The following is a 27,958-nucleotide window of genomic DNA, read 5'->3' as shown; positions in this document are numbered from 1 at the left end:
AATCACATGGTATCCACTTCCATCATAGTGCTCTTACCCACTTTGCTCTTCAAGTTTATCTGTCATATTCATTTATTTGTTTGTTTGTCGTCTAAGTATTGTCTGAACATTGTGGCTTACAGTCATTGATGGCTAGCGTTTCAATGCCCACTACATCCAACTTCCACATTTATCCATAAAGTCATAGTGGGACTCCCATTATAGAGTACTTAGGCACATGTAGTTCCATGGCTACAAGTAGAAATGGAAAGAAGAGTTTTCTTTTATAAGATGACTCTCAACTCTGATACAAAGCCGTAAATGAATCAGCCTCAGAAGCATCTAAGGTGATGAAAACTACTATCCCCAGTTCTCAGAATCGGGTCTAAGACATATTTATGCGTATGAATAAGATAACAACAACAACAAAAAATGAATCCATTTTCCAGAACTCGTGTCATTTACAAAAGTAAATATGGTGAGAAAAGGAAAAATGCAACTCACTAGCCAGAAAGAGATGCCATGGTGATTGCAGGTGGTGTTGGAGTGAAAATTTCATCGTCTGTCCAATTTGTCTCGCCCCAGTGCCGTAACATGCCCTTCCAGGAGCATAAGTTGTCAATACACTTGTGTAAACGACGATCGTTTATTTTGATTCTCCAATGTCCATCACTGTAGTTTGCTTTCTCAGCCTGCCTCCTGTCCCATTCTAATCCTGCCTTTTGCTTAGAGCCCAACATGCAAAACTGCTGCAGTTGTTCTGGCATTGCATCATGCACTCTCCACCACCTAGTGTGAGCAACATCACTTGCAAACTCTTGAAATATGTCCGAATTCCAGTTACAATCATAGTCCCTGTAGCACAGCCATGGCTTTAAACCCAGATAGTGAAGGACATAAAGAATTGGAGGCTCAGCTCCAAAAAGATGAGTTTTCATTTGTTTCTTCTCTTCCTCATCACCAATCCAGAAATGCTTCAAGAAATTCATGTGTCTTGGAATCCTATGCCACCATGTGAAGATTTCATTCAGGTACCCCTGGTCTCCACCATTGTAGGACTCAATCTCATTGATGTGATCCATCAAAAGCTGGAATGTGCAGTTTGATGGCTCAACCACCATTACACCAGAGTTGAATAGAGAGCCATTGTTTCCTGTTGCAGAGATTTCTGGCATCCCAAACAAGAAATCAATATTCCTCAGCACAAGCAAATCTGCATCAATAAAAATGATCTTATCATAGTCTGTCAGCTGCCATAAGCGGAACTTGCTGTAGTTCCATTCATTGTAAGCATCCTTTTCAGCTTTTGGGTTCCTGATCCTTTGGATTGTCCTGATTTTCCACCCAGCTGCCTCAAGTCCACTTCTGTGGTAATCACTGATTGTCTCATCGACAAGTATCACAAGGTCTCGGGTGGACCCTGCCAAACGAATACTTTGGGCTGCTGCTATAGCTCCACACACATAGACATGAGCAGAATGCAGGATTGTTGCATATGCTTCTCTACGAACATCTCCAGAGTAAACCCGCTCTGATTCAAGAGATCATAGACATTAGTATTAGTAACTTTTATAGAGCAAAAAATGAAGTTGAGTTATAATTTTAAGGAGCATGAAGGAGAAACCAGAACTCTATAGATGAGTATCTATCAACTCCATTTGCATACATTGGAAGAAAATTTTCAAGCTTATAATGCTCAAAGGGATTGAAGTTATGGGATTATAACTGACCTTTGACCTTGAGTGGAACTGCAAGTTCGCATGACCCAACTGGGAGTTGGACCTTTTCCCTCAGTACATTCAAATTTGGTTTGTACAACCATGTATTCCCTTCACGGGCAGCAAGTTCCTTGCAAGTAAACAAGTTTGGTATTGGAAAACAGCTGGTAATAAACAGCAAATGCACAGGGTAATTGCCTTTGACAGAGGCTGCAAGCTGTGCTGCCGCCAGCTGCAAGTGCAACCGAGCAATGTCTCTGGACCAGTTTCCTTCATTCCGGCAGGGGAGCTTCACAGCAATAAGATCAAGCCGTTTTTTCGGGGCTTCAAGCTTTGGCAGCAATGGGCAAATGGGGACTTCATCTTCTTCTTCCTCATCAATCCACTCCGGATATAAGGTATCCCAGGTCACATTTTTTTCAGCGTAGTCCAGGTGCAGAACAATGTGACTTGTTTGGGGAATAAGCTGCTTCCAATTATTGACTTCAGTCTTATTGAAGTTTAGAAGACCAATTCCCTGATATTGATTCATGTCAACAAGCTGATCAATGACTTTTGAGATATCATCCCAATTAACATCTAAATCCGATATATACCGTGGATCTGAACCACCCCATATCCACCTGTTAACAAAACTTGGCCTGCATTCCATTAAACAATACTGGTTTGGCATGCAAAAGAACAATTTTCCCATTTAAAAGGTAAACCAAAGCAACAAAATAACAAATTCCCATAAAATTATTCAAAAACAAAGCACGAGCAGAAGGGGAATAAACACCTACCGGGAGTTAGCGTGTGATATATGGTCATTACAAACAGCTGGAGAGTAGAAGAGTGTAATAAAAGTGCCACATACAATTATAACTAGTACCAGCTTCAATGCAGGAAACTTGCATTTTGTGCTCCTGTCTTGTATGGGGATGTGAAAGGGCTTCTCATCTTTAACTTTACTCCTCTGTGACCTTCTTTTGTATGTATCTTCACTGATTCAAGTAGGTGTTCAAGAAAAAATTAGTAGACATTAATGGAGACACAAGACAAGCAAAGGGTAAGAAGATCACCAAGCCAACTGTTAGCGGCGAAAATTGCTGGCGTAACAGAAAAATGCCTACGAAATAGCAAACAATTCCTAGTTTTAATTTCCGTGTCTAATTCTAACTGGGAACTGTGTTTATGCACATAGAAGTGTAGGAACAGGTATAAATGTCAACATCTGGATTAGGAGAACAAGCCCATTCACAAATATTGCTGCATATTTTGATTTGGAACTTATATTCTAAGTAATGTCACGTTTCTCAATCATGCAGGAGATCAGTAGAAGATCGATAAAAATGTGCAACTAGTAGAAGAACCATTCATTTCAGTGGCCTTGTTAATATATGCATGAGGTTAACAAAAGGCCATGCCTGAATTCTTTTTTCATATGGATGGAATGAAGGCACCATTTTCAAATGCCATATGCTTATTGTCTTCATTGAAACATTTTTGAGGCTACAGTTGACAGTTACAAATCTTCTTTAGCTGATCATTACTTCCTTGATACTCTACATGTAGCTTTCAAGAAAAGATCCAGGAACAGGATGATGAATCTCAACAATAAATTTGGGTGAGACTTGACTGAAATCTACTAAGAGAGACAGCTCTTAGCCAACAAACCACCTGTTATAAACACCAAAAACATGACTAAATTCGAAAGAAAGCATCTCATCTTCTAAGATGTCTTTTCCAGGTCCCCTAAAATATGGTAATTGACCAAGGCAAAGAGAACAAGTTTAGGCTCCATTTATCACATCTTTGCAAACAAGAAGCAATCTCTCATGCCACTTCTTCAATTCAACATAAGAAAATATTTTTGTTTCTACCATGAGTGGATCATCTTTGTTCAGAGCTTTGATCTGTGCTTTAAGGAGAAGATTAATGGATAATACAACCACAAAAGGAAGAAAATTAGAGATTTGAAGATGCCTACTTTTGAAGCAATAGAAGTAGACGACAAAAACATCACTTTGGAACCATAAGCTTAAGGTCCAAACGTTGGAATCACAACAACCCAAAGCAAGTTGACATCATGATGTAATATCTAATAATCAAATCAATGACAAATCACTCAAAGGACAACAAAAATAGAACAACAATTTTATATTTTAAATAATAAAAAAAAAATATGACTAATCCCAACTTCATTCACTTCTGGTGAAGTATTTGGACTAAATACATTTAGGGTGTGTTTGATAATGATTTTAAAAAACGTTTTTAATATTTTTAACACTTGAATAATAAAATTTTTCAAATGTTAAAAACGCCTCCTAAAATCACTATCAAATGGACTCTTAGTGATCGTTTGGTTAAAATTTTATCAAATATCTTTCTTTTTATTTTCATTTATCTCCTATTTGATTTAAAATAAGAGAGGCATTTTATGAAATTTCAAACTCACGTGATCTCAAAACCCAAGGAATGTGAGTGAAATTTACCCATCCCAAACCCATAAAGAAACTGCTGCATGATAATGCAATCTAAACTTGACAGAAATAGAGGATTCCTGGAGGCAAATTTTGAAGATCTACTTCCAAATGTTATCTTGGTTTTAATTGAAGGGTGAAGTTATGGATAGTAACTGAAAGAAGAAACCATATTTCTGATTATAATGGATTCAAGCCCATTGGTAGACGGTGAGAAACTTACATAGATACAGATAGCCGTTGTCTAGCCTCAATTGGGCTCTGCGTTGAACCCATTGCTCCTCTCATCTCTACCTCTTAGAAGCAGCAGAAAAGCAACATCTGATCCACCACAATATACAAACAGAAATCATGAATTGGACAGGTCCAAGAAATTGGAATAAAACAGACTGTCTTTATTATGGAGTCCATGGTACATTAAATGAAAGAAGAAAGGACAAAAAAAACAACAACCCATAAGGAAAGAGCTAAAGAAGAAACAGAGGAAGATTTAAACATAGGGAAATAAATTGATAAAACAGGAGAATGAATAGTATTTAAGTCATCTCAAAGAACGAAACTATGAAACTCAAGCAGAAATGTTAAGAACCCAGAAACCAAATTGTATTGAAAGGGGAAAAAAAAACAGATATCAGAAATGAAAACCTACCAAAACACCATTAATGCAGAGGGAGAGAGAAACACAACGTGGAAGAAAGAAGAGATGTTGCAGACAGAAACCAAATGGAAGAAAGAAGAAAAAGAGAGGAGAGGTGTTGAGAAAGAAGGTGAGAAAGAGACAGCAGACCAGTGATCTGTCTTGAGCTCCGCACAAAGGTGGTGGTGGTGGTGTGAAGGAGGCACACTCAAAGGAGGAAGGAGCCTCAATATAGAGAGAGATAGAGCTAACGTCCTTTTAAATTTACCTTTCCATTTTTCATTATTTATTCGTATCTAAATTCTACATTTGGAATTCTCTTTTTAAAATAAAATAAAATTGTGGGGTTTCTTTACTTGTGCTTGTGTGGCTTGGAGTATAGAAATCTTCATGGAAAAAAAAAATTATATATATATTCTTTGAACATTTAGCGGTTAAAATTAAATAGTATTTAATCGTATTAAGAATTAATTTTTTTTTAATATTTTATTTTTATTAAGTATTAATAAGTAAAGAAAAATCAATGTTTTCCTTTTAATATTTAGAAAAAATTAAATATTTTTTATTTATGAATTTGTTTTCCAAAATAAGTAATAAATCAATAAAAAATAAAATAAATAAATAATCTAAAATCAGAAAGCAACTTATTTTCAACAAAAAATTAAAAAAACAAACACCACCTTACATCATTCAAAAGAATATATAACATAGAATTGTAATATATCTTCGGAGATCAATTTTATTTTTTACTTTTTTTAAAAAAAAAAATAACATTTTGTTTTTCATTTTAAAAGGAAGAAATGCATTTGCTATCGTAAGTCTAACTTGAAATTATGGTAATTTTTTATGGGTTTAAAAATTATTATCTCAAATCAAAATATGCTATAAATCAAAATTTAATAATATGAGATAAACTTATTTTTTTAAATAAATATAAATAATTATTTTTTATTTTAAAATTTAAAATAAAAATATATACAAACCATACATTAAATTTTTGTTAATGATTTAATCTTTTTATAAAAGTGTCATAAATGATAATTAAGAAAATCTAATAACTTGTTTGATAACTGTTTTTAAAAGCAATTTTCCTAAAACAAAAAATCAAGAAAACAAGTTTGACAATCAAAAATTGTTTTTAAATAATATATTTTAGTTGTTTTATACTGTTTTTACTTATTTTGTAATGACCATTTTAAAAAATATTTATACAAACATGTAAAATGATTAAAAATAAAATATTAGATAGAAAAAAAATATTTTTAAAACATATTTAAAAATAGATTAAAAATGTTTTAAGTTTCTAAATAGACTTTTGTTTTACAAAAATATCACATAATAGTTTTGAAAAACTATTCTCAAAAATTGTTTTTCATAATTGTTTTAAAAAACAGTTATCCTACATACCCTAAATTTCTAATACGATCTAAGATTAAGATAATTAAGGTCATTGAAGATTAAGAAGAGTTTTCATTCTATAAGGCTCTTATAAAAATCAAATTAAATACAAAAAAAAATATTTTCTTTTAATAATATTATTGATAGTGTGTTATATAGAAAAATAATAATATTTGAAAAAAAATCTATTAAATATTATTCTAAAAATTATTTCATGACATTCTCTAAAGAAAAAAAATTCTATTGATAGTGTCTGTTTTTTTTTTTTTTTTTGGGTAAATTACTGATATTTATATAAAAAAAAACATTAAAAAATGGTTATTTAATTAAAAGGGTCAATAAAAACCCGATTTTGAAAATTTATCCTGTTCATCTTTTTTTTAAAATCTTATTTTGACAAAAATATTTTTTTTATTTTATAAAAGTAACTTTTTTTTAAACATATATATATAAATACTTAAAATAGTTAAAGGTATTTATATTAAAAATGTTACTCTTCAAATATAAAAAATGGTTAAATTCACAAATACGAATTAATTCTTAAAAACAATACGTCACAATGACTTGTAATCAAATTTTAAATTAAAAGGATGACCATAATTTCAAGTTTTGTGTGCATTTTTTCCTTTGAAAAAATAGAAAAAGATGATTGCTATGATTGTGTAAAGATTACTAGATTTGGTTGAGGAAAAAGAAAGATGGGTTGAACTAGTTGATGATCAAATGTCCCATCTCACTTACCAAGTAAACAACACTGACCAATCATTATTTTCTTAGGCCCCCTCCAAAGTGGGTACCATTTTGTAAGTCAAATTTATAAAGACACTTATTAATTTATTTATTTTCTTAGGGACAATGTTGCCCCTATTTAAGGGTTGTTTTTGCCCTAAACATAATGGTAGATTTGGTAGTTCACTAGCTTGCCTTGGGCCTAAGAAGTAGGTACCCTTTCCTTTTTTTCATTATTTTATTGGTAATGAGAATAGAGGTCTGTCCATCTTGAACGAATGGACGGATAAGGTGTCACTGGTTGACCCACGTAGATAACCACTAAATGCCAAGTTTCTATTTTCATTTTTTATTTTTTCATTAATTTTATTTTTTATCTTAATATTTAAGTAATATTAATTAGGGTGTTGTATAGGTTTAAGGGTCTTTTCAAGGACTATTTCACCTAACACAATAGGCAATATGAACAATAAAATCAAATGAAATATATATTTTATTTTTAAAAAATAATAATAATAATTTTTCCCATATTTCGAATTTTAAAGTATGGATTTTTATTTCAGTGCAAAAAACGACATTTTTAAAATCTACTCGCATTCGAAATTGAAGAAAAAAGGTTTAAGGCTTATTTGATAAAATAAATGAAAATATTAAGGTTTGTTTGGTAAATATTTCTGAAAATAGTTTTAAAAATAGTTTTAAAAAATAATTCTTGAAAACTATTGCATTATATTTTGTAAAACAAAAATTTCTTTAGAAACATAAAATATTTTTAATTTATTTTAAATATTTTAAATATATTTTAAAAATACTTATTTATTTCTAATGTTTTATTTTTAATCATTTTACATGTTTATATAATTATTTTTTAAAAAAACAATTTAAAAAATGTTACCATAAAACACTTTATGTGTTGTTCTTAAAAAATAGAAAACAAAAAATGGTTATTAATTGTTAAACATATTTACCTAATTTTTTTATTTTGAAGAGCAGAAAACCGTTTTTGAAAAGGGTTGCCAAATCTTAGGTTTTCAAAATTATTTTTGGTTCATGTAAAGAAAAAAAAAATGATTTTTTTAGGATATTAAAAAAAAAAATAACATTATGACGTTTTTTGTAATAAAACAAAGAAAAGTCTTTTTAACTTGTTCTAAAACATTTTTTTTTAAAAAAAAAAAAAAAATATCAATTCCAAGTTTTTATTTTATATCTTTAAAAAAAAATCCATGGGAAATAATTAAGGAACACTTTCTCATGGAAATCACACGTTTATTATGCAAAATAGGAACAACAGAAAGCTAGGTATAATTACAAGTGAGTTGATAGTGAAGCAAGGATGGAGCTTTTTGATAATATCACTTCAATCATCATTTAAAAACTTCTTAACAGGTAATTGTGAGAGTGAAGCAAATAATTAAAATCCCAAATAAAGTTGGGAGCCTGCCAGACGGCTGAAGGAGGGTATTGTTGGCTTTGGATTGAAGTAAATCAGAGAAGGAGAGGTGGTTAAAGGAAATAGTAATCATGGGTGATTGATGATAATGGATTAGACTTGTGAGAGGTTAAGAAACGATTTTTCAAGTATAAGAAAATGAAGCAATGTGGGGAAGAGAAGAAGACAGAGAGAAGGTGGGACTTCGTTATATGATTGAAGCCTTGCACCAGTCGCTACGTATCTCACTGTTACTCCATCTCCCATCTCTTCTCCATTAATCCATGCATAGAACTTCCAGAAAGTATTCTGCTATTGGCTGTATCTTGTCTTTCCAGACAAGGCTGACCAGACCATACCATATGATGTGGACACGCCTGACTTACATGTATCCTGTACTTTGTATTGAAAGCAAAGCAACCAAAAGCCGAAGCTTCAAACGCTTTTCTCTGGTCATGACTCATGACTCATGATTCAGGTCTTTGTGATACCAACAAATCATGTCTCACTGGCCTTTCCTGTACTTCAGTCTATCCTGGGTATCATTTTTTTTAAGGAGGTTCTGGTCCTTTGGACCACTTGATATCGTAAAATAATACTCCTGCAGTTTTTTTAGAAACCCCCAAAAAGAAGGCAAGTGAGGGATACATACAACATTATAGAAAACTTGGGACCCAACCAAATGGATATTATGGTTATTTCATATTTGATCAGCGGCATGTTTGGATCCTACTTCCACACTCCAAAGCTATATTTGATTTTCAAAGAATACCCAGAAAAAATATATACCAAAAACAAGTTATTTTCTCAAGTTTCATTTTACCATAGAAAATAATGAAAAAAATTCCAATACAATTGTAATTAATTAAAAATTTATGTATTTTAAGATTATTTAATTCTTACATTAGAAAGGAAAAATAAGTGAAATGAATTTAAAATAACATAAAAATAATAATTTATTGATTTTAAAAAACTTTCCTTCTATTTTCTTTCCCTCAAATTTTCTAGAGCCAAACACAGCCCAAAGATTATGGCTGGTTACAAACCGTGGGGAATGAGTCTCAACTTGCAAGCTAAGCTTCTATTTATCAAAAGGTTAACAATGTATTTGTAACGCTCACCAGCTCACCAAATTTCATGTTTGACATGCAGCTACCTCAGCTCCTTCCTCAATCCTGGACATGCTTTGCATTCAAGGGGGGCCTCCCTTTCACCAGCCACTGGATGGGGTGGGTTTGGCATCAACAACCCGCAAAATCAGCACTGCATCTTCTCATTCCTGTAGATTAGTTTGCTACCCACAACCAAAACCCCAACACTTGGACCACAACCCAATCTCAAACTTTGAAAAGAATCCAACTGGATCAATTCTGAGCAAATTATTCTGGATGTATAACAAGCTTAATCAGATAAACCAGTCACAACTTATTAATGACCACTCAAGAACATGCTAATGTCTTCCAAGAAAGCCACAGGGTTCACCTCCATATTTTTTAGCCCTATCAATCCAAATCCAAACATGCTACCGATCCGCACTGCACTAATCCCCATTTATGTTCTCACAATGGCTGGTCAGGGAACAGAGATTGATACATTGCCATGAATGGCAATCCCCATAAACTTAATTGAAGCACAGGTTTCAGCCATGTGCGAAGGAAAGAATGGAACAAAATCTTATTACAAGCCATCAACTCATTTCAAATCTCAGGATCAGAGCTCTTATCCTCCTTAGGGGGAGCAAACTGCTTGCAGAGACGGGATCTTGTCCAGGGATCCAAGGGCACTCTCTGTGGTGGCTGAGGTGTTGCAGGTTTTGACTGTCTAAGCTCATTCTCTCTATCTATAAACCTGTTCACATGAGTAAACATATAATTAAAACAAGGACGGACATCAACAAAGGCCAAACAGGGTACATCAATGGAAATATCAGATAAGCGAATAACTTCAGAGGACAGAATTCCTCACTTCTTTTATTATTGTTACTATTATTGTCGTAGTTATTAATGTCAAGCCTTGAAAAAGCACATTAATAACAGTGTTTGTCCAAGTTTTTTCAAAAAATAATTTACAATGAATATTTTGCATAGATGACATACTTTCAAATACGTATTATATAAAATTTCATAATTTCTTAATGAATATGTTTGTAACACAACCATTTTGATGAATATTATATCCTCATTAGTCATTACATTAATAGTTATAATCATTATTTAGAAAAGAAATATTGTAACATCTTCTAAAATCATTCGAAAGACACTAGTGTCAGACAGATGCTTGACTCCTAAAAAACAATCGCAATAACAAGTCAAATACAATCTTACTCAATATAGGCCATTGGTGCAGCATCACCAACTCGTATGCGAGTTCGAAGTAATCTTGTATATCCACCAGCTCTATCTCTGAAACAGAGAATGCCCATCCAATATTACAACCATACAAAAGAAAACTGAAAATGCAACAGGTTTAAGATTCACTTGTATCTATAAGCCAGTTCAGTGAATAGCTTGTGAATCACATCATCCCCTCGCACAAAGGCTGCTGCACGCCTTGCAGCACAAAGAGAACCCTGTAATAATTTCAAGATGGAATAAAAATAATTTTCTTTATAAACAAAGCTGTCCCCAAGAAGAAAAAGAAATAGAAAAAAACCAAGCACTAGGCACTCACTACCTCAAAACCCCAAAAGGGGCATGAAAAGAAAAAGAAAAGAAAGGAAAGAAAGAGAAAAGGAGAAAAATAAAACAAAAAGAAAGAATTATTGGACAGAGCTCCCCTCTTGGCTAAGTGGATTTGGGCTTCCTATTAACAGGAAACCACCACATCCCTCACACCATCCTTAATCCTGCCCGATCAAGGAAATAAACTGCCAAAAGGCTCTCTGATTGATTAAGAACCAAGATTAGACAATAGAAAATCTCCATTGAGAATAAGCTTAGGGATCCCAACAGAAGAAGCCATTTCAAACCCTTTAAAAAGAATAAAATCTCTGCTTTTACAGCCAGTACAAATCCTTAGACTTAAGAGTAATCTCAAACAATGATAATGTTGTGACCCCTATAACACCTCCAATGCCCTTCTGGCTGGAGCACAAAGAGAACCACCATCAAAATTAAGCATAGAAACCCCACAAAAGGAATCCACTGAAAAATAAACCTTCTTATTCTCCGGTTTAAAAAACAAAAAAGGAAGAAGGGGTTCTGTACTCACATTATTTGGCATTTCCAATCTGTTCTTAAAAACTCTAGTAATCCTTTCTAACCAGAAGGAATAGTAGTTTTACCTTTAATTATATAGCCATCCCAAAAGAAATTAGGGATTGAAATGTTTCTAGGCTCAACCTTAAAAATGGTTAGTGAAATACAAAAAACTTGTCTAATAAAAAAATTAAGTTTAAATTCTAATAAATTTTTAGTCTCCAAGAAATTGGGACTTTGACCTTTTTCAAGGCATCTATTAATCTATAATCTTCAATTTGGCTATCCAAAAAAAATGTTCAAGGCTCAACCCACTCAGAAATAATATCCAGAAAAACACAAGAAAAACCCCCCAAAAAAATGTGCTAACCATACCTCTTTTCCAAGTTGTACCATGTTATCAGCAAGCCGCCGGATCTCTTTAGCCTGAAATTGCAAAATCAAAGAAACAAACATGTTTCCATCATACAAATTTCCAAATTTTAAACTTATTGAAATTTAAAATAATGCAAATTACTATTATTGTGAATTTTTTTAATTACATATACACACGGGCACCTATGAAAGAAGAAAGTAAACATGTTGCCTATTCTAAAGCTTTCCCGATTTGAAATTTGTCAAATTTTGAAATAGTGAGATTTCCCTCTTTTTTTTTTTTTAATTTTTGAGAAATACAACAGTCATTGGCTGGACCAACATAGAAGACCTTGAAGCAGGCCCTGCAGAATTATTTTGAATTTGCACCTGCTTCAGAGACAGGAATTGGTTAAGCTGAAACTCCTCTATAACCCCATTAACAATCTCATGTAGATTATGATGAGGCCCTGAGCCCTGTCCATTTCTGCAGTGCTCACTGGTTTCACACCTTGCATATGTGACCACCAACTTGAACCATGCAGACCATTTCGAGTGTTTTTGAAAGGAAGTCTATTCCCACTTTGGAAGCCTTACCACAGCCTCTCTTCTGCCTTTCTAACAGCAAGCTTCTTTTAAACTGAGTTCAAATCCTACCTAGAAATCTTCAGAAATCCTTCTCCTCGCTTCCCAATCCCCAAAATGGAGAAGGGGCACTTGGATTTTTCTTCTCATTCAACACTGGTAAGGTTGGCTTGACCCTGATAAATGGTGAAAACATCAAGAATGAACATCATATGGTTTGCAACATCTCTAAGCTCTTAGGTGATGACCTCACTGAACCCAGATCTACAACCCCACAAGCACTTGGGATTAAAACAATGGTCTGAATTCCAGCAGACTTGGCAAGGAGCATGGTTCAAAGACATAGTATCACCAAAGCAACTCTCCACAAAAGGAAATCTCTTTGGATTTTTTTCCAGCCTTAAGCTTACCTTTCTCGAGATGACAAATAATAACATGAACTAATTGGCAGGTTAGAAGAAGTACTTTTTATTAGAGTTAGTCCTCCTTTTTTGATAGGTACTATTGCTTCCACATAGCAAGCTATTTCTGAAATTTTTGCTCCACCACATCCCACACTCATCATCATCTAAAAGGGGCTCCCAAATGATAGACAAGATAACTAGTGGGGAGGGTACCCATACATTACAACCTAGAACCCAAGCTAGGTCCTCAACATTAGTAACCCTATATATATTATGCTAACTCATAAAAAACTAATCTATACCATATGTTTTAAACAATAACTATATCATTTTTCTCGGCTAAAATTTGTACATTTTGTAGCACAATGTCTCAACGAAATATGAAACAAATGTATTACACATTATAAGAAAAAATTTTATTGATAAATTAATGCCTACGAAAGGATATCATTGGAAAATAAAAAAGTACCACAGAACAAGTAATTTCCAAGTTCAAAGTTGCAACTTCATATATGGATATGGGTATAAATAATTAATGACAATTTTATTTAAATTAATAAATTAAATTATCTAACTACATATAGTAAAATTAAATAATAATGTTTTGAAAATACTTTTAATATATTTATCTCTATTTTATTTTCAATTATGTATAAATTATTATTATAAATTAATCTGAATGCATTCTTTTATGAGTATTCAAATAATGTTACATGTGATATAATTTTATTTATGAGTTCTTTTAAAACTCTTTTAGAAGTTTTAAGCTTTCAAACCAGTATATTTTGTCTATCATCTAATACCAATCCAAGATGTCAAGTTTGATGTGCCTCAGTGAGATGTCAAGGTTGATGTGCCTCACAACCTCCCAAGTCAATGAGTGATGCTGTGACTTTAAACCATGACTCACAGTCATTAGCAAATTCTCACACACAGTGGTGTTGGTCATCGAGCAATCAAATGCTCAAGTTCTCAAAACAGCTGCAACTATCACCATATCCTGATCCAAACCACTCCTTGCATGCATATTTCAGTTTTCAGTTCCCAAACCCCACCTTAGTTTCAGTTCTAATCCCCAAAAAATCAATATCCACAAAAAGAAAATGCCTCAAATCTCCAAACCCAGGTTAAATCCCCACTCACAAAAAAACCCCCAAACCAAGAAAGCCCCTCGCCCTTCTCTATAATTTCAAATCCAGTACATTCAACCAAACAAAAAACACAAAACAAAACACAGGTCTCAAACCCCCATCATGCCCATACTTTCAGATATCACAAATAACATATCTGAGTTATCAACAGCACACAGCACAGCAATATCAATCCAAAAAATAGCATATTTGAAATTACATACAGACCAGTCCTGACGGAAGCATGACACCACACTGGTCCGGAGACGCACCCCCGAAGTAAAAATCCGCGGGTACTGTTAATTTTCTGGGAAAGTGACAGATAACTTTGGGAAATTTTCCCCGGATAAACAAACACAAATACCCACTATCTATCAGGCGAAGTGAGAAGCTACAGAGAGAAGAGAGATGGGGAAGGTTTGTTTCTGTGACTTGATCACCAAAATGCATTCAACATCAAGCTCGTCTTCCATCGCTCGACATTTTCACGGCAAACAAACAAAGATGTAAACAAAAAACATTGAAAGAGGAAGCAGTTTTACCTTGGCAACGGTGGTTTCAATGCGCTCGTGCTTCACCAACTGCGACACCATTGTTCTGAAGGCATAAAATAAGGAAGAAAATTTTAAAAACACTACATTCAGTCCGTACGGCTGGTAAGACCCAAGATTTGGAAAACTTATAATTGAATTGAAACCTGAGCATGGACATTCTATGGCCAGTGGGCCGACCAAGCTTTCTGAACTTCGTCATGGCGATGAGAGATTTGGAAAGAGAGAATCCCCTGGTCTGATGTGGGAATGATTCTGAAACCGAGTTTAGAGAAACAAGAGAGATAAACCCTAACTCAGAACTACAGCTTGCTAAACCTTACTGGGTCTGGGCTTTGTCAACCTGGCCCACTGAAAACAATTTGGGTTGGGCCTGTTGATTGCGTCAAAATTGATGGTAGAAAATGATTTAATTCTCCGCATAATTGTACCCATTTGTAGACTGTTCTCTAAAATAGATTTTTTGTCCATTCAAAACTTAATACAATTTTCTAACTCAACCAACCTATTAAAAAAAGAAATATTTGGTTAAAAAGATGAGATAATTCCCAAATTATGAATTTAACCTTTTTCATATTTTTTACTTAAAAAATAACTCATTTTTTACATAAATGTCCTTCATCATTTCAAATATTTACATATGTTATTTTTATAAGAAAATAATAAGAGTATTTTTGTCAAAATTAGACAAAAAATGGACAAAGGGTTAAATTTCTAAAATTGGGTTTTCTCAGACTCTTTTAATCAAGTAACCCGTTAAAAAAATTCTAGTATTTTTTTTATTAAAATATTCTAAGCAACAATAAATATTTTGAGGATTTTTATATTATATATATTGTTAGAAAAATTATGTTAATCCAACCTATGGTAATCACCTTAAAGGGGGGGTGAATAAGGTGATGGTCTCTTTTTGCAAATTTAAACTATATGAATGTAAGAGACAATTATATGCAAGTATATAATGAGTAATATAAAGACAATTGCATATAAATTAAAGAGTATGGAAGAGAGAATGTAAGCACAAGAGTTTATAGTGGTTTGGCGCAACCCGGCCTAGATCCACTCTCCTCTAGCTTCAATCCCGAACTTGAGGCTCCACTAATTCAAGGCTTCCAAACCAAGCCTTCAAGTAATACAATTGAATTGTGGTTCCAATTCACCCTCCTAAACTTTTGATTCCAAGCACCCTTTACACTTTTCAAGAAATACCACACTCTTGAGAAACTTCTTCTCAAAGGTTTACAAATAAATGATCTCATAAAAATCCTAACACAAGAACTTTAAGCTCAAATTATACAAGAAAACTAGGATTGAAAGGTGCACTAAGGATATGCAAGTTTTAGAATAATGGTGCACTCAAAAACACTCTTCCAAGGCTCAAATATATTCAAGAAAAGTTTGAGAAGGTTAAGCTCACTAAACAATGAAGATTGGAGCCTTTTTATAGAAGAGAAAAGTCAAACTAGTCGTTTGGGGGTTCGACTGGTCAAGTTAGGGGTTGATCGGTTGACTAGCTGTTAGCATTTAATGTTTGACAGGTGACCGTTGGGCCTCAACCGGACCTCGATCGGACCTCAACTGGTTGAGGTTCAACCTTGACCGGTTGAACAACTATTCTGGAAGAAAGAGAAAGTTTTTTGCACCCTCAACCGGTTGAGCTGGGAGTCTACCCGAGCCTCGATCGATTGAGCTGGGGGTCGACCCAGACCTCGACCGGTTGAGCTTGCGGTCGACCGGTTCCTCATCCTGTTCAACCGGTTGAGCCGTTTTTTGGCTCAACAACTAACTTTTTCAACTTAAAACCTTTTTAAAACAAGTTTGAAAAACATTTAACACAAGGTTTTAGTTGAAAAACATGAAATCATCCAATTCTTAAAATATTTAAAACAAAATAACTCTTGGATGATTTTGGTGCATAAGTAAAAAATGTAATGCATGAAAATCCTAGTGCACCAACAACCTTACAAAGAGATCTTATGAAACTTGGGTCTTGAAAAACACTTCTCTTTGAGGTGGTCTTCTTCTTCATGATTTCTCCTTAACTTGATTTGTCTTTGTGATTGCCACTTTGAAAATCGTCTAGCCTAATCACACTTAAAATATAATCATTAGTTCTAAACCTTGTTTTGTTATCATCAAAATCAATATTAACCAAACCTTGGTTTCACATATATGTTCAGTAAAAATCTTAATCAAGAAAAATATATTCCCAAAGAATCTCACATTTTGGAAGATATTTATAAAACAATGACATGATTTTGGGATTTGAATTGATTCAACTTTTTTTTATCATTGTACTCTTTTATGAGCATAAAATATTTTTATTTTTTTCAAGTATCCAAATTTGCCCTTTGTTAGTAAGAATATGATAAAGTGGCAACAATAATAATCATTTGTGCTTGCTACCTTGTTTCCCACTTACAATAAGAAAATGAAATCAGAGAAATACACACAACATTGCAACCCTATTTCTTACTTGTTTCCCAACAAAAATAAAAAAAATAAAAAAAAATAAAATTAACCTAAAAAGGGTCGTAGAATCCATTTAATTAGTTAGTTTATAACTGACAAACATAACTACAATACAAATTATCCTATTTTTAATATTTAAAAAAAATGACCATGTAATATGAAAACATGGTTAACAAACAAGAGTTTACAAGAAGTGTAGGGATATCTGAATTACTCCATTCCCATCCTTGGATCATTAGGATATAAGAAAATCTATCGGGGGCTTTCTAAATCTTAGTAATGAAAGCAAATAAGCATATAAAAACTTTTCAATCTAGAAGAGAATGTTTTTACCTTAAATTTGGATGTTCCTAAATCAAATCCTATTAAATGTGTCAAATATACGGTAGATCTCTTAAACTCAATAGTCTTCTATCTAATGGCTTTTTTCAAATCCTGACACACAAAGGGTGGAATCCTTTGAAGGGGTTAGTGGTTAAGGTTCTTTTCTTTCTAGAGTGAATAAGAAGAATGGATTGTTTAGAGTTGAAGCCCTAACCCCTAAGATGGTTTATATAGGATTCTAGTGGGCTTAAATAATTTGGTCTCATTCTTAGCTTGGGTTACTTAAACTAGCTCACATGGGTCTAACTGATTTATTAGCCCTATTTGGCTCTAATTAATCAATTAACTCAGTCTGAAGAGCTATTTACAAGCTTTTATGTAACCTTATATATTTATCAAAATGTCCTTATGCATACAAGTGAATAAAAAACATAACTAGTCCTCATAAACTATGTCACCATGGAAACTAAGCTCAAGTAAGGATCATTGGGACCCATAGAAAAATATTGGCTTCCTCAAAATCTAATTCTAAAGTTGATTCAACATCCTACTACATCGAGTTATTTACACTCCAGTATCTTCATTATATGTAAACTCCTAATTAATCGGTGTCGATCATAATCTAACAAAGTAAATCTTATCAACCTCTCAAGATTACTTCTACAATCTTTAAGTCTCAGATTCTTCTGTTATGTAATCAATTAACATACTTTAGCTCACAAAAAATATATGTCAAGTTTTAGTTAAAAAATTACTAAGACTATAAATTTTTCCAACACATGTCCTTAGGACCACCCAAGATGACACATCATCCCAATCTTAAGAGATATCATGGTATCTGCATCTCTATTGAGAATACCATTTTCAGTTGTCCCCATTAATAATGACCAAATTCATAGGAATATATATGACTACCTTAATTAAGATTTCACCCGTAAGTCAAAGTTACCACAAATTTTAGTACAAGTTTGGTATCCTCTCAAGATTGATAAATTATATAATGTAGTAGTTTGGTGAGATCATAATCACCTAATAGTTAATGTCATGACTCACTATAGATTTTTCATTAATTTAATTATTTAAAATTTATGCCTGAGGTATATATTTTTATATTCGATTTATAATTTGTAATAATTTTATATTATTTTTAAAATGTATAAAATTAGTAAATAAAAATTATAGAGGTTAAACGGGTCAAGTTTCATAAACAAGTTATCCCGAAATAATTATTTAACTAGGCTATGGGAATTATGAGTGGGTTGGGTTTTGCAAGTTGGTCATTCGAACTTGAAGCCATTTATTAACTATATTATGTTGGTTGACACAATTATGACATGAACATGATTATACTCAACTCGAACGTGTGAATTTTTATGTCATTTTCAAATCATATTATTGACTCATGTTCAAATTGTGATTCTTATTCCAAATACTTGGATATTGAATACATATATTAGTTTTGGGCTTTGGAGGTCTATATTCTAAATGTTTGGGTTAATAATTCACTTGTATTTTTATTTTTATTTTTTAAGAAATTTTTACCTTTTTGTTTAATTTAAAACCTCTTAAACTATTTTCATCCAAATTTTTATTCAAAGTTTTTGGTATTTATAGTTCTTGATCTTGTTCTAGAATTTTAGGTCTTAAGTGACCATTTTTTGTTGTGTTGATTTATTTCATTATATTTTGAATCAATAAAATAATTTCAAAAATTAAAACAACTCAAACAATGAAAGAGCTCCAAATGCCTCATTGTTTTTTTTTTTTTTTTTTTTTGTATTCTTTTCTCAAATTTATATAAACATGACTCTTTTTTATGTTACTTTTTTGGCACTCAATTTTATCAAGAAAATGGGTAATGATTGCAAATAATAGAATTATCAAGGATTTGGGATAGAATGGAATTCTAAAGGAGTTGTTCAAGAAGTTTGACATCCAAATTTATGACATCCTCGTTAAATTCTGAACACTCTGATAAAAGACAAAATGATAAGAAATCCTTTTATGAAGAGTGTGACTTTAACTTATACAAACTTTCCTTCCTTGTAGGTAATACACTCAATTTATTTCTTTCTCTTTTGCAATCGAGAAAGCATTTTCATTCTTCCTCAATAGATGTTGTAGTTACAATAATTCACTAATGTCAATTTTCCAACTTCTTGAAACTCCCTTCAAAGGTATACAATAACATTCTTACACTAATTTAATTACCAAGTCTCTATCATTCCAATTGTAAAGAGGAAAATCAACTTTTAATGATAAATGAATGGCATAGCCTACATTTGATGTATCTATTTTCTTCCAAGGATGTCATTATAAGGTGAAGAAACGTCTACCATTACTAATTTTAACATAGCAATATTTGGCTCTATAATAACTAATAGGGTGACTTATCATTTAACACTCATGACATCTTCATCAAATCCAACCAATGTACTTCCATTTGTAGCTAAAATTCATAACCCACTTAAGGTGGAAATAAACAATACATCAATTGAACTCCCAAAATCAACTAATATTCATTTAACTTAACAATTCTCAATCAATAATGTTATCACCATGCACCATTGTGAGGTTGTGGCACACCATTATCTTCCTCATAATAGCATAACATTAAATCTCCTTGATAGAGTTGGCAAAGTCCAAATTGATGGATTCTAACTTGACTAGCCTCTTATAGATGTCATTTGCTAACAATGAAATCCTCTATTGCCATCATGAATAACTAAAATTGATTTGTTCTAGATGGAGGGGTTGGAGGGAGGGGGGGTGGGGACATCCCCAACATTATCCACTATCTTTTGAACTTCAGGAATCCTCTCTTTTTCCTTAGCTAAAAATTGCTACAATTTCTCGTTGTGGAGGTACATCCTAATAACATGCTTTGAAATCTTATATTCACCTATGGGATGTCTAGGAATGTGATGCTATGCACAATATCATCCCTATCTTTCTCCTTAACATGATGTAACATATTTGGAATTAATTATTCATTTAATGATATTCTAGTCTTACTTTTATCTATCCTTATTACATGGATTATACTCCATAAGCATTATAACCTAACAACTCTTGCATTGTATATGACTTGGGTGCATTAGGAGTTGCATGAAAGATCCAAGTCATGGGTTCTTTGCATGTAGATGATTTGTTCACAACTGGTTTGTGGATTTAGGCAATCCATTTAAGGTTGTAGTACACCACCTCCTAATTGGAGGGATAGCTAGTCTTGAGCATCAAGATAGGGTTCCCATAGTGAGTGTACTAGTGTGTATGGTTACACATTGGGTAGAACCTATGGTAAGTCATGATATAAGACTATCGGATAGTCATGACTTCACCAAGCTGCTACATTGTCTTATCTCTCAACCTTGAGAAAATATTGATTTTGTGCCAAACTTAGCAATGATCTACTAGTGAGATCTTAAAGTGATCAAATATTCCATATGAATTGGGTGATTATGATGAAAGCCAGTAACAACATGTATTCTTAATAGAAACACCATGATATGTTATAGACTTTGAGACAATGTGTCCTATTGGGTGATTTTAAGGATGTGTGATCATGAAATTTATGGGTTCGTAGTAATTCATTTTGTGGAATTTGTCTTATACTCTTAGTGAGTTAGAGTATGTCATTTGATCACATAATTAGAGAACCTAGCTATAACTCAAGGATGATAAAGGTAATCTTGAGAGACTAATAGTTTTCACCTTATTAAATTACAAATACCAGTTCATGGGGAGATTGTATATAATGGATAATAGGTCACGAACTCGAACACTTGGTGTTTCATTATAATATATGTAGAATACTGATATGTAGTTGATTATTTGTAGTAAGATATTGAGTTAATTTCATAAATGAATTTTGAGGGAGCCGATACTGTCCTATGGGTCTCAATAATCCCCATTCAAGCTCATAGTCCTTGATGATACGGTTTATAAGGGTTGGGTGAGTTTTTAGTTCATTTATGTGCATAAGAGCATTTTGTTAATTATAGAAGGTTGCATAGAGGCAAATGAACGGTATCTCTAGATTGAATTAATTTTGAAGTCTTGTTAGGTTAATTAAACAATTAACATCTTTTTAGGCTAGACTAAGTGACCTAAGCCCATGGTGGGCTTGAGTCACTTGAGCTTAGTAAGAAACTTATAAATACCCCTCTTAGGGATTAGGGCTTCAATCTTGCCACTCTCTCTTTTCAGTCAAGAGAAAGAACTTTAGTCTCTAACCTAGAGATTTCCACCATCTCTATGCCTCGACTTAAGGAGAAGTTATTGGATAGAAGACTTCTTTATTTACGAGATCATCTACAAATTTAGAGCTTTCTAAATGACCAAGTATTAATCTGGGAACATCCAAATTATAGTTATGAGGCTATTCTCTAGATCTTTGGTATCTATTTTGGTTTTTAATACCAAGTTTTTTGTTGTGCTTAGAACTAGAGAAACCTAAGATAGGATTGCAGACACCCTAATAATCCAATGCTTAATAACAAAATAATCTCAGATTCCCAACACAACTAATAAAAGTTTAATAGCTTATTTAGTTCCTTAAAGGAATGAGGAGTATATAGCATTAAGCTTATTAAAAGCCAACCCGAAGTCTTGGATCTATTGTTTTAACTTATGATGGGAGTTGGTGGATTTTCCTTCTTGAGCATACTTGTTCTTTTATATATATATATAAGTGAGCATACTGGTTCTTTTTTATTTAGTTCAGTTGCTTGATTGCTATTTATTTATTTATGTATTGGTTGCAATAATAAACTTCCAATGTCTTTAGAAACATACTATCGTACATTTGAAACTTTAGAAACATACACCTAGGTGGTAGGCTCTTTAACTTCCAATGTCTCCTTGAAGAAAGGGCTACTAATATCATCCATTATTGTCTTGAGCTAATTAAGTTATATTTCTTGACTATTTTTCTCTTTAAATAAGCAAATCATCTCATTGCAAACCAATTTATCTTCTTCAACTAAGGGGTGGGGAATCCCCTTGATGTGATCACCTCTGCTTCACATGTAGCATTGATAAAACTAATAGCGACATAAATCATCTGACACTTAACTACTACCTTAGATATTTATCATCCTTGCTTGAAGCTTCATTCCTTTGATGAAGTGATTGAACTTACTACTCAAATTGAGTCTATTGATGCCCTAGTTGAGTTTGTAAGTAATGAAATGGATTACTCTGGGTTGAAACCTACATGAAATCTTTAACACGTCCTTCTAAACAACGTTGAAAGCTTCCACTTTATCCTTTCTACTAGGAATGCCAAAAATGTAGGGTCTGGTTCCTATTTTCAAGAATTATTTTTTGTTCTTGAAAACAAAAAACTTGTTTTGGGAAAGGGATGTGTTTTTGTTTTGTGTTTTTCGTATTCTCAAAATCCACTTTTTTTCTAACAATAAAAAAATATTTTCATTGTTTTTTCACTATTCATAGAATATATTGTTTTTCATGTTTTTTATTTCTTCTTTTTGTGTTTTCCTACTTGTTTTTTGTGTTTCCACAAAGGTGAGTTTCACCCAACCACCACACCCCCACCCCCATCCCTACATATAAACATTTTCTTCTTCCTTTAATTATTAAAATTAATATACTTACACATAGTTACAAAGTCATCATTTGGTTAAAAAAATTATAACTAGTGTAAAAATTTCAAAATGAAATAATTTTTTTTAATTTAAATGAATTGTGTATATAAAAATTATTTATATATTTATATTATCAAGTTAATAGAAGAAAATATTTTATTAATTAAAAAATAATTTTCAAACATGCTTTTTTTTTACTTATTCTAAAAAAAATTATTAATTCAATAAAATATGTGTTTTTTTTTAGAATAAAAACTATTTTTCAGAATTCAGTTCTCAAATATATATTTTTTTCTTAAAAATATAAAAACTGTTTTTAAAAACTATTCTCAAAAACTATTTTTTAAAATAATTTTCAAAAATAGCAACCAAACAAACCGTAATAGCTCCAAAAGTCCCCTTGCTCTCCCTTTTTCTTTTATTTTCTTTTCTCATTTGCTCTCCCTTTTTCTTTTATATTCTTTTCTCATAATTATACAAAACATTGTTCCACATTTTAAGGGACTTTTCTAGCGCACAACTTCATGGAGAAAATGGGTAGGGCCAACGATTAAAGATTTGTGGCAAAGTGGAATCCTAAAAGAGCTATCTAGAAGTTTGAGATCCAAGTTCTTGGAAAACATGTCCTCGACCTTCACGTTATCACAATTTGGTGGTACGTGTATCTCAAAACCTATTTGACATATTTATTAAATATGTTACACAAATCATGCCTTGTTGATAATGTGGTGGTATGTATATCTCAAAACTTATTTGACATATTTTTATTAAACATGTTACACAAATCATACCTTGTTGGTAATGTGGTGGTCCATGTATCTCAAAACCTATTTAACATATTTATTAAATGTGTTACACAAATCATGCCTTATTATTTATACAATAAGTTATGTTCATATAAAAAAATATGATACAATTATTAATAAATGAGTGGTATTCGAGTCTACATTGAAGCTTCAAGGCAAAGCCCATGGAAATGGTTTCTTCTTTTGATTAAATTCATACTTTTCTACTTTATAGTTTATCTCACTTTTAAATCTTAATTTGAATCATGAAGCTTATTAGAGGAAGAAAATAAGTAGGAAAATAGCATATATATTTAATTTGCATAAAAAAGAAATATATATATATATATATATATATATATATATATATATATATATATATATATATATATATATATATATATATATATAAAATAAAATTATTTAAAAATTTACACTTTTTTTTAATCCTTCATATTCAAAAAGCTTTACTACCTCAAAATTTTAAAATATTTTAAAGCATCTTATAACCATAAATAATAATAATAATAATAATAAAAGTTCCTTTCTTTTTTATATAAAAATGATCACATATTTGATGGAGGAACACATTCAACACCTTAAATTAAATACATTAAAAATGTAAAAAGCCAAAATAATAACAATAATAATAATAATAATAATAAAGAAAAAAAGGCTTATTCCCCATATAAAACAAACCCAAGTCCACAGTCACTACTTTATTCTCTTGGTAGTGAAAATATACCCCAAAAAAACTGTCTGAAATTGGAGTAGACTCAAAGGTGGTGACTTGTCGATCATATTTAATTTGGTGGGTCCATGGTCAAAATTTGGTCGCTTCACCAATTATTATGTTATTACACCTAAGAAAGTGCATGAAATTGAACTACTTTAATCACTTCCTAAATTTCAAGTTTCCCATCATTATAATCTCTACATTTTTTTAACCATAATCCCCATCATTTCTTATATCAAATCCCTATCTTTCATATCCCATTATTCCAACATCAGTGATTAGTGAGCCTAAATTTCAAAGCCACCAGGCTACATGGCTCCACTCCAACAATTTTTATTCTATATTTCTCCACTTTTCATGCATCCACTTAAATTTTAATGGGAGTAATTTTACTATTGAGAAATCAAACAAAAATTTTAAATAAAAATTATTACATTTTAATTTTTTTTTCAAATTATAATATCAATTTCAAATATAGTTATTAAAAAACATAATTCTATATATTATTATGGTAAAATGTTGGTGGAAAATAATATTGGAAGAAAAATAAAAGCATGTAAAATTATACATATTATTTCCCATATATGAATTAATGCAAACAAATAAAATATTAAAAATTAAAATAAATTAAAATTCAAAAACTCCTGTGAGAACAAAAATAAAAAATAAAAATAAAAGTCTTATTAGTTTAAATAAATCTAAAAGGAAATTTAAAAGAAAATTTTTGGAAGACTTTTAAAAATAAATAAATCTTGTTAATTTTTATTAACTATTTTTACTAAAAGATCCTTCAAAAGTTTGCATAGTCCCATGTAAAAATTTGGAAGTTTTAAAATAAAGAATTTTCTTTTAAAAAAAAGAATTTTTTGGCAAGAGTTATTTATATTTTAATTAAGTATATTGTATTCAAATATTTTTGGTCACTCATTAATTTCTTTTTTTAATTTCTAATAAATTAAAATTTATTAATAAGATAAAAAGTTTATAAAGAGATAAAATTATCAATAAATTAGAAAATCAGCCTAAATACTTTTTAAAATATGAAAGATGACCAAAATATTTAAAAACATGAGAGTTATTTTTAATGCAGAGATTATTTTATGCTTTTGACCAAAATATTTCTTAATTCATAATGAAATTACTTTCATCATAAGCTAATAAATAGATTTTATAAAAGTGATATCGTTAATATTATTTATTTTACTAAAAACATATAAGTTTTCTTAATAAAATTACGACACAATAAGAAGCTCTTTCAAAGTTTTAAGAAGAAAAATAAAAAGCTTGTGGAGCTTATTCAAATAAAGCTTAACTCTATTTACATCATCAACTATGCAATTTGTATATTGAATTCAATGAAATTTATACAAAATGTAAAAGGTTTAAATTTTTTTATAAAACTACATCTGAGTGCAGTATCTTTTTAATCAATCTGGCAAACACACGAACTATTTTATTTTTTTAGACATTTTATTTGATTGAAAAATTTTAGGGTACCAAATGGGTCCCAATCATCGAACCAGTCCAACCAACAATCAAAGTTGTATGCATTATATAGACAAAAAGCAATATAAATGATAATATTAAAGTATAAAGTAATAAGATTAAATTTAATAAAAAGGAATAAAACTCTATCTTTCTCTCTATATAATTAATCACACTTTCTAATACAATGAGCCGGGATTCTTTTTGATACCCACTTGGAAAGGAGGTGGGAGTTGCGATTTTGGAATGTAATATGGAGGAAAAAGACAGAATCAAGAATGGACAAATGTAAGGTGGGAATGACAAGAGCATTACTAGTGTTTATTTGGACATACATGATGTGTAAATATAAATAGGGAAGCCTCCTTTCCCCCATAGCCCCCCTAGTTTTCTGCCACTTGTTTTCATGCACCCACTGGTTTCTCCTTCCAAATACCCTTTCCCACGCTGGTTTTTCCCTACCATGTCTACATCACACTTGGATATGCTTCAAATTATATTCTTCTTTTACCTTCTCAGCCCTTCCACACCCTTTTTCTCATTTCTGGGATCAGACAAAGAATCTACCTTGAATTGCTCATCAATCATTGTACCAAAAAACAAAAATGCCTCCCTAATTTTTCATCCTTTATTCAACTTTTTTAAACCATTTTTCTAACCCAACCAATCAAATCCCATCAAAACTTATCTGCAACATATTTTAGTGCCTACTTGTTTATTATTAACCAATCAGAATTCAATCATAACACTATAAAATAGTGAAATTTTTTAAAGGAATAGTGGACATTAGGCTGCTCATTGGCATGTCAATTATTCACCATATGTTGAAGGAAGGAATCTACCCCCATGAAAGGAAATTTAGGCCGACCAACTTTTTCGAAATCAGTTTTGAAAAAATGTTTTGTAAAACAAAAATATGTATAAAAATCTAAATTATTTTTAATATGTTTTTAACATTTTAAAATATATTTAAAAAATTATTCTTATATGTAGTGTTTTACTTTTTAATCATTTTATATATTTGTATAATTATTTTTTAAAATAATATTTAAAAAATAAGTGATAACAATGGAAAATAATTAAAAGGTGTTTTATAAAAATATCATGTTTTCTAATCTTAAGAATAGAAAATAGAAAATAATTTTTAATTGTCAAACTCGATTTCCTGACTTTTTGTTTTGAAGAACAAAAAACTATTTTCGAAAATAATTACCAAATGTGTCATTAGATTTTTTTGATGTAAATCCTTATCTTTTTAATAAATTGTGCACCTTTTCATACTATGTGTACAAGTGTCGCTCTTACTATGCATGCATGTGTGAAGAAAAAGTGATATAAAGTAAGCTTGAAGAAGATTGATTCACTACTATTTTGTTTTTAGTAAGTTTTATTTTATTTTAAGAAAAAAAAGAAACCCTTTTATGATACCATACAAGGATGAAATTATTTCATAAAGGTGGATAAAAAAAATGAGGAAAATAAGTTTATGCTAATATAAATTTTATTATTGGGGATTTGAGAAAAGAATATACCATCAAAAATTGGATAAGAAAGAAAGAGAAAAGGTTGTTGTATATGGTATTAACATTATTATTTAATTTATTTTTAACATCACATTTATGTAGATATAGGGAAGTGAGGTCATGCAAAGCTAGCACATCTGCATTAAAGAGGGATGGGAAAGGAAAATATAAATCAAGGGAAACAATCAATTGCATAGACATGTGTCATCCTGGTGATTATTATTCTATAAAACAATTAATCAAAGGGAATCAGACTGTGATCTCAAGTTTATCAAACTTTGATTAGTTAATTATAGAAAGCTTAAGCTATTTGGATACGCAAGTAATTAAAATTTTCATTAGTAAAGTTTTTATTTGATGGTTTAGAAGAATGAAAGTGATGGATAGTGAGCAAGTATTTGTAGCAGTTGGAATCAATCTCATAATAAACCATGCAAGAAAGAAAAAA

The 27,958-nt window shown here is 31.4% G+C and overlaps 2 protein-coding genes across 3 annotated transcripts; both read right to left on the bottom strand.

Annotated features, from left to right (window-relative positions):
- Window positions 1–244: 244 nt before the first annotated feature.
- LOC100248912 (UDP-glucuronate:xylan alpha-glucuronosyltransferase 1) lies at window positions 245–5,032 on the bottom strand. 2 transcript variants are annotated; one of them, XM_002275204.4, is made up of 5 exons: window positions 4,809–5,032; window positions 4,383–4,480; window positions 2,480–2,680; window positions 1,710–2,338; window positions 245–1,510 (listed from the first exon to the last, which is right to left on the bottom strand). In XM_002275204.4, exons 2-5 carry the CDS (start codon window positions 4,445–4,447, stop codon window positions 483–485), a joined length of 1,923 nt encoding a protein of 640 aa, XP_002275240.2. In that variant the 5' UTR covers window positions 4,448–4,480; window positions 4,809–5,032; the 3' UTR covers window positions 245–482. The 2 variants fall into 2 exon arrangements, with proteins under 2 accessions (XP_002275240.2, XP_059592514.1); XM_059736531.1 differs by having other exon boundaries at window positions 4,947–5,018.
- Window positions 5,033–9,410: 4,378 nt separating this feature from the next.
- LOC100252405 (uncharacterized) lies at window positions 9,411–14,868 on the bottom strand. The gene is made up of 6 exons (XM_002281703.5): window positions 14,723–14,868; window positions 14,568–14,622; window positions 11,928–11,978; window positions 10,833–10,924; window positions 10,680–10,757; window positions 9,411–10,203 (listed from the first exon to the last, which is right to left on the bottom strand). The coding sequence occupies exons 1-6, from the start codon at window positions 14,776–14,778 to the stop codon at window positions 10,053–10,055; spliced, it is 483 nt and encodes a 160-aa protein (XP_002281739.1). The 5' UTR covers window positions 14,779–14,868; the 3' UTR covers window positions 9,411–10,052.
- Window positions 14,869–27,958: the final 13,090 nt, after the last annotated feature.

The sequence above is a fragment of the Vitis vinifera genome, chromosome 4, assembly GCF_030704535.1.
Source record: "Vitis vinifera cultivar Pinot Noir 40024 chromosome 4, ASM3070453v1".
Lineage (NCBI taxonomy): Eukaryota > Viridiplantae > Streptophyta > Magnoliopsida > Vitales > Vitaceae > Vitis > Vitis vinifera.
The sequence above is the reverse complement of the archived record's forward strand: the minus strand, read 5'-3'. Positions and strand labels throughout refer to the sequence as shown.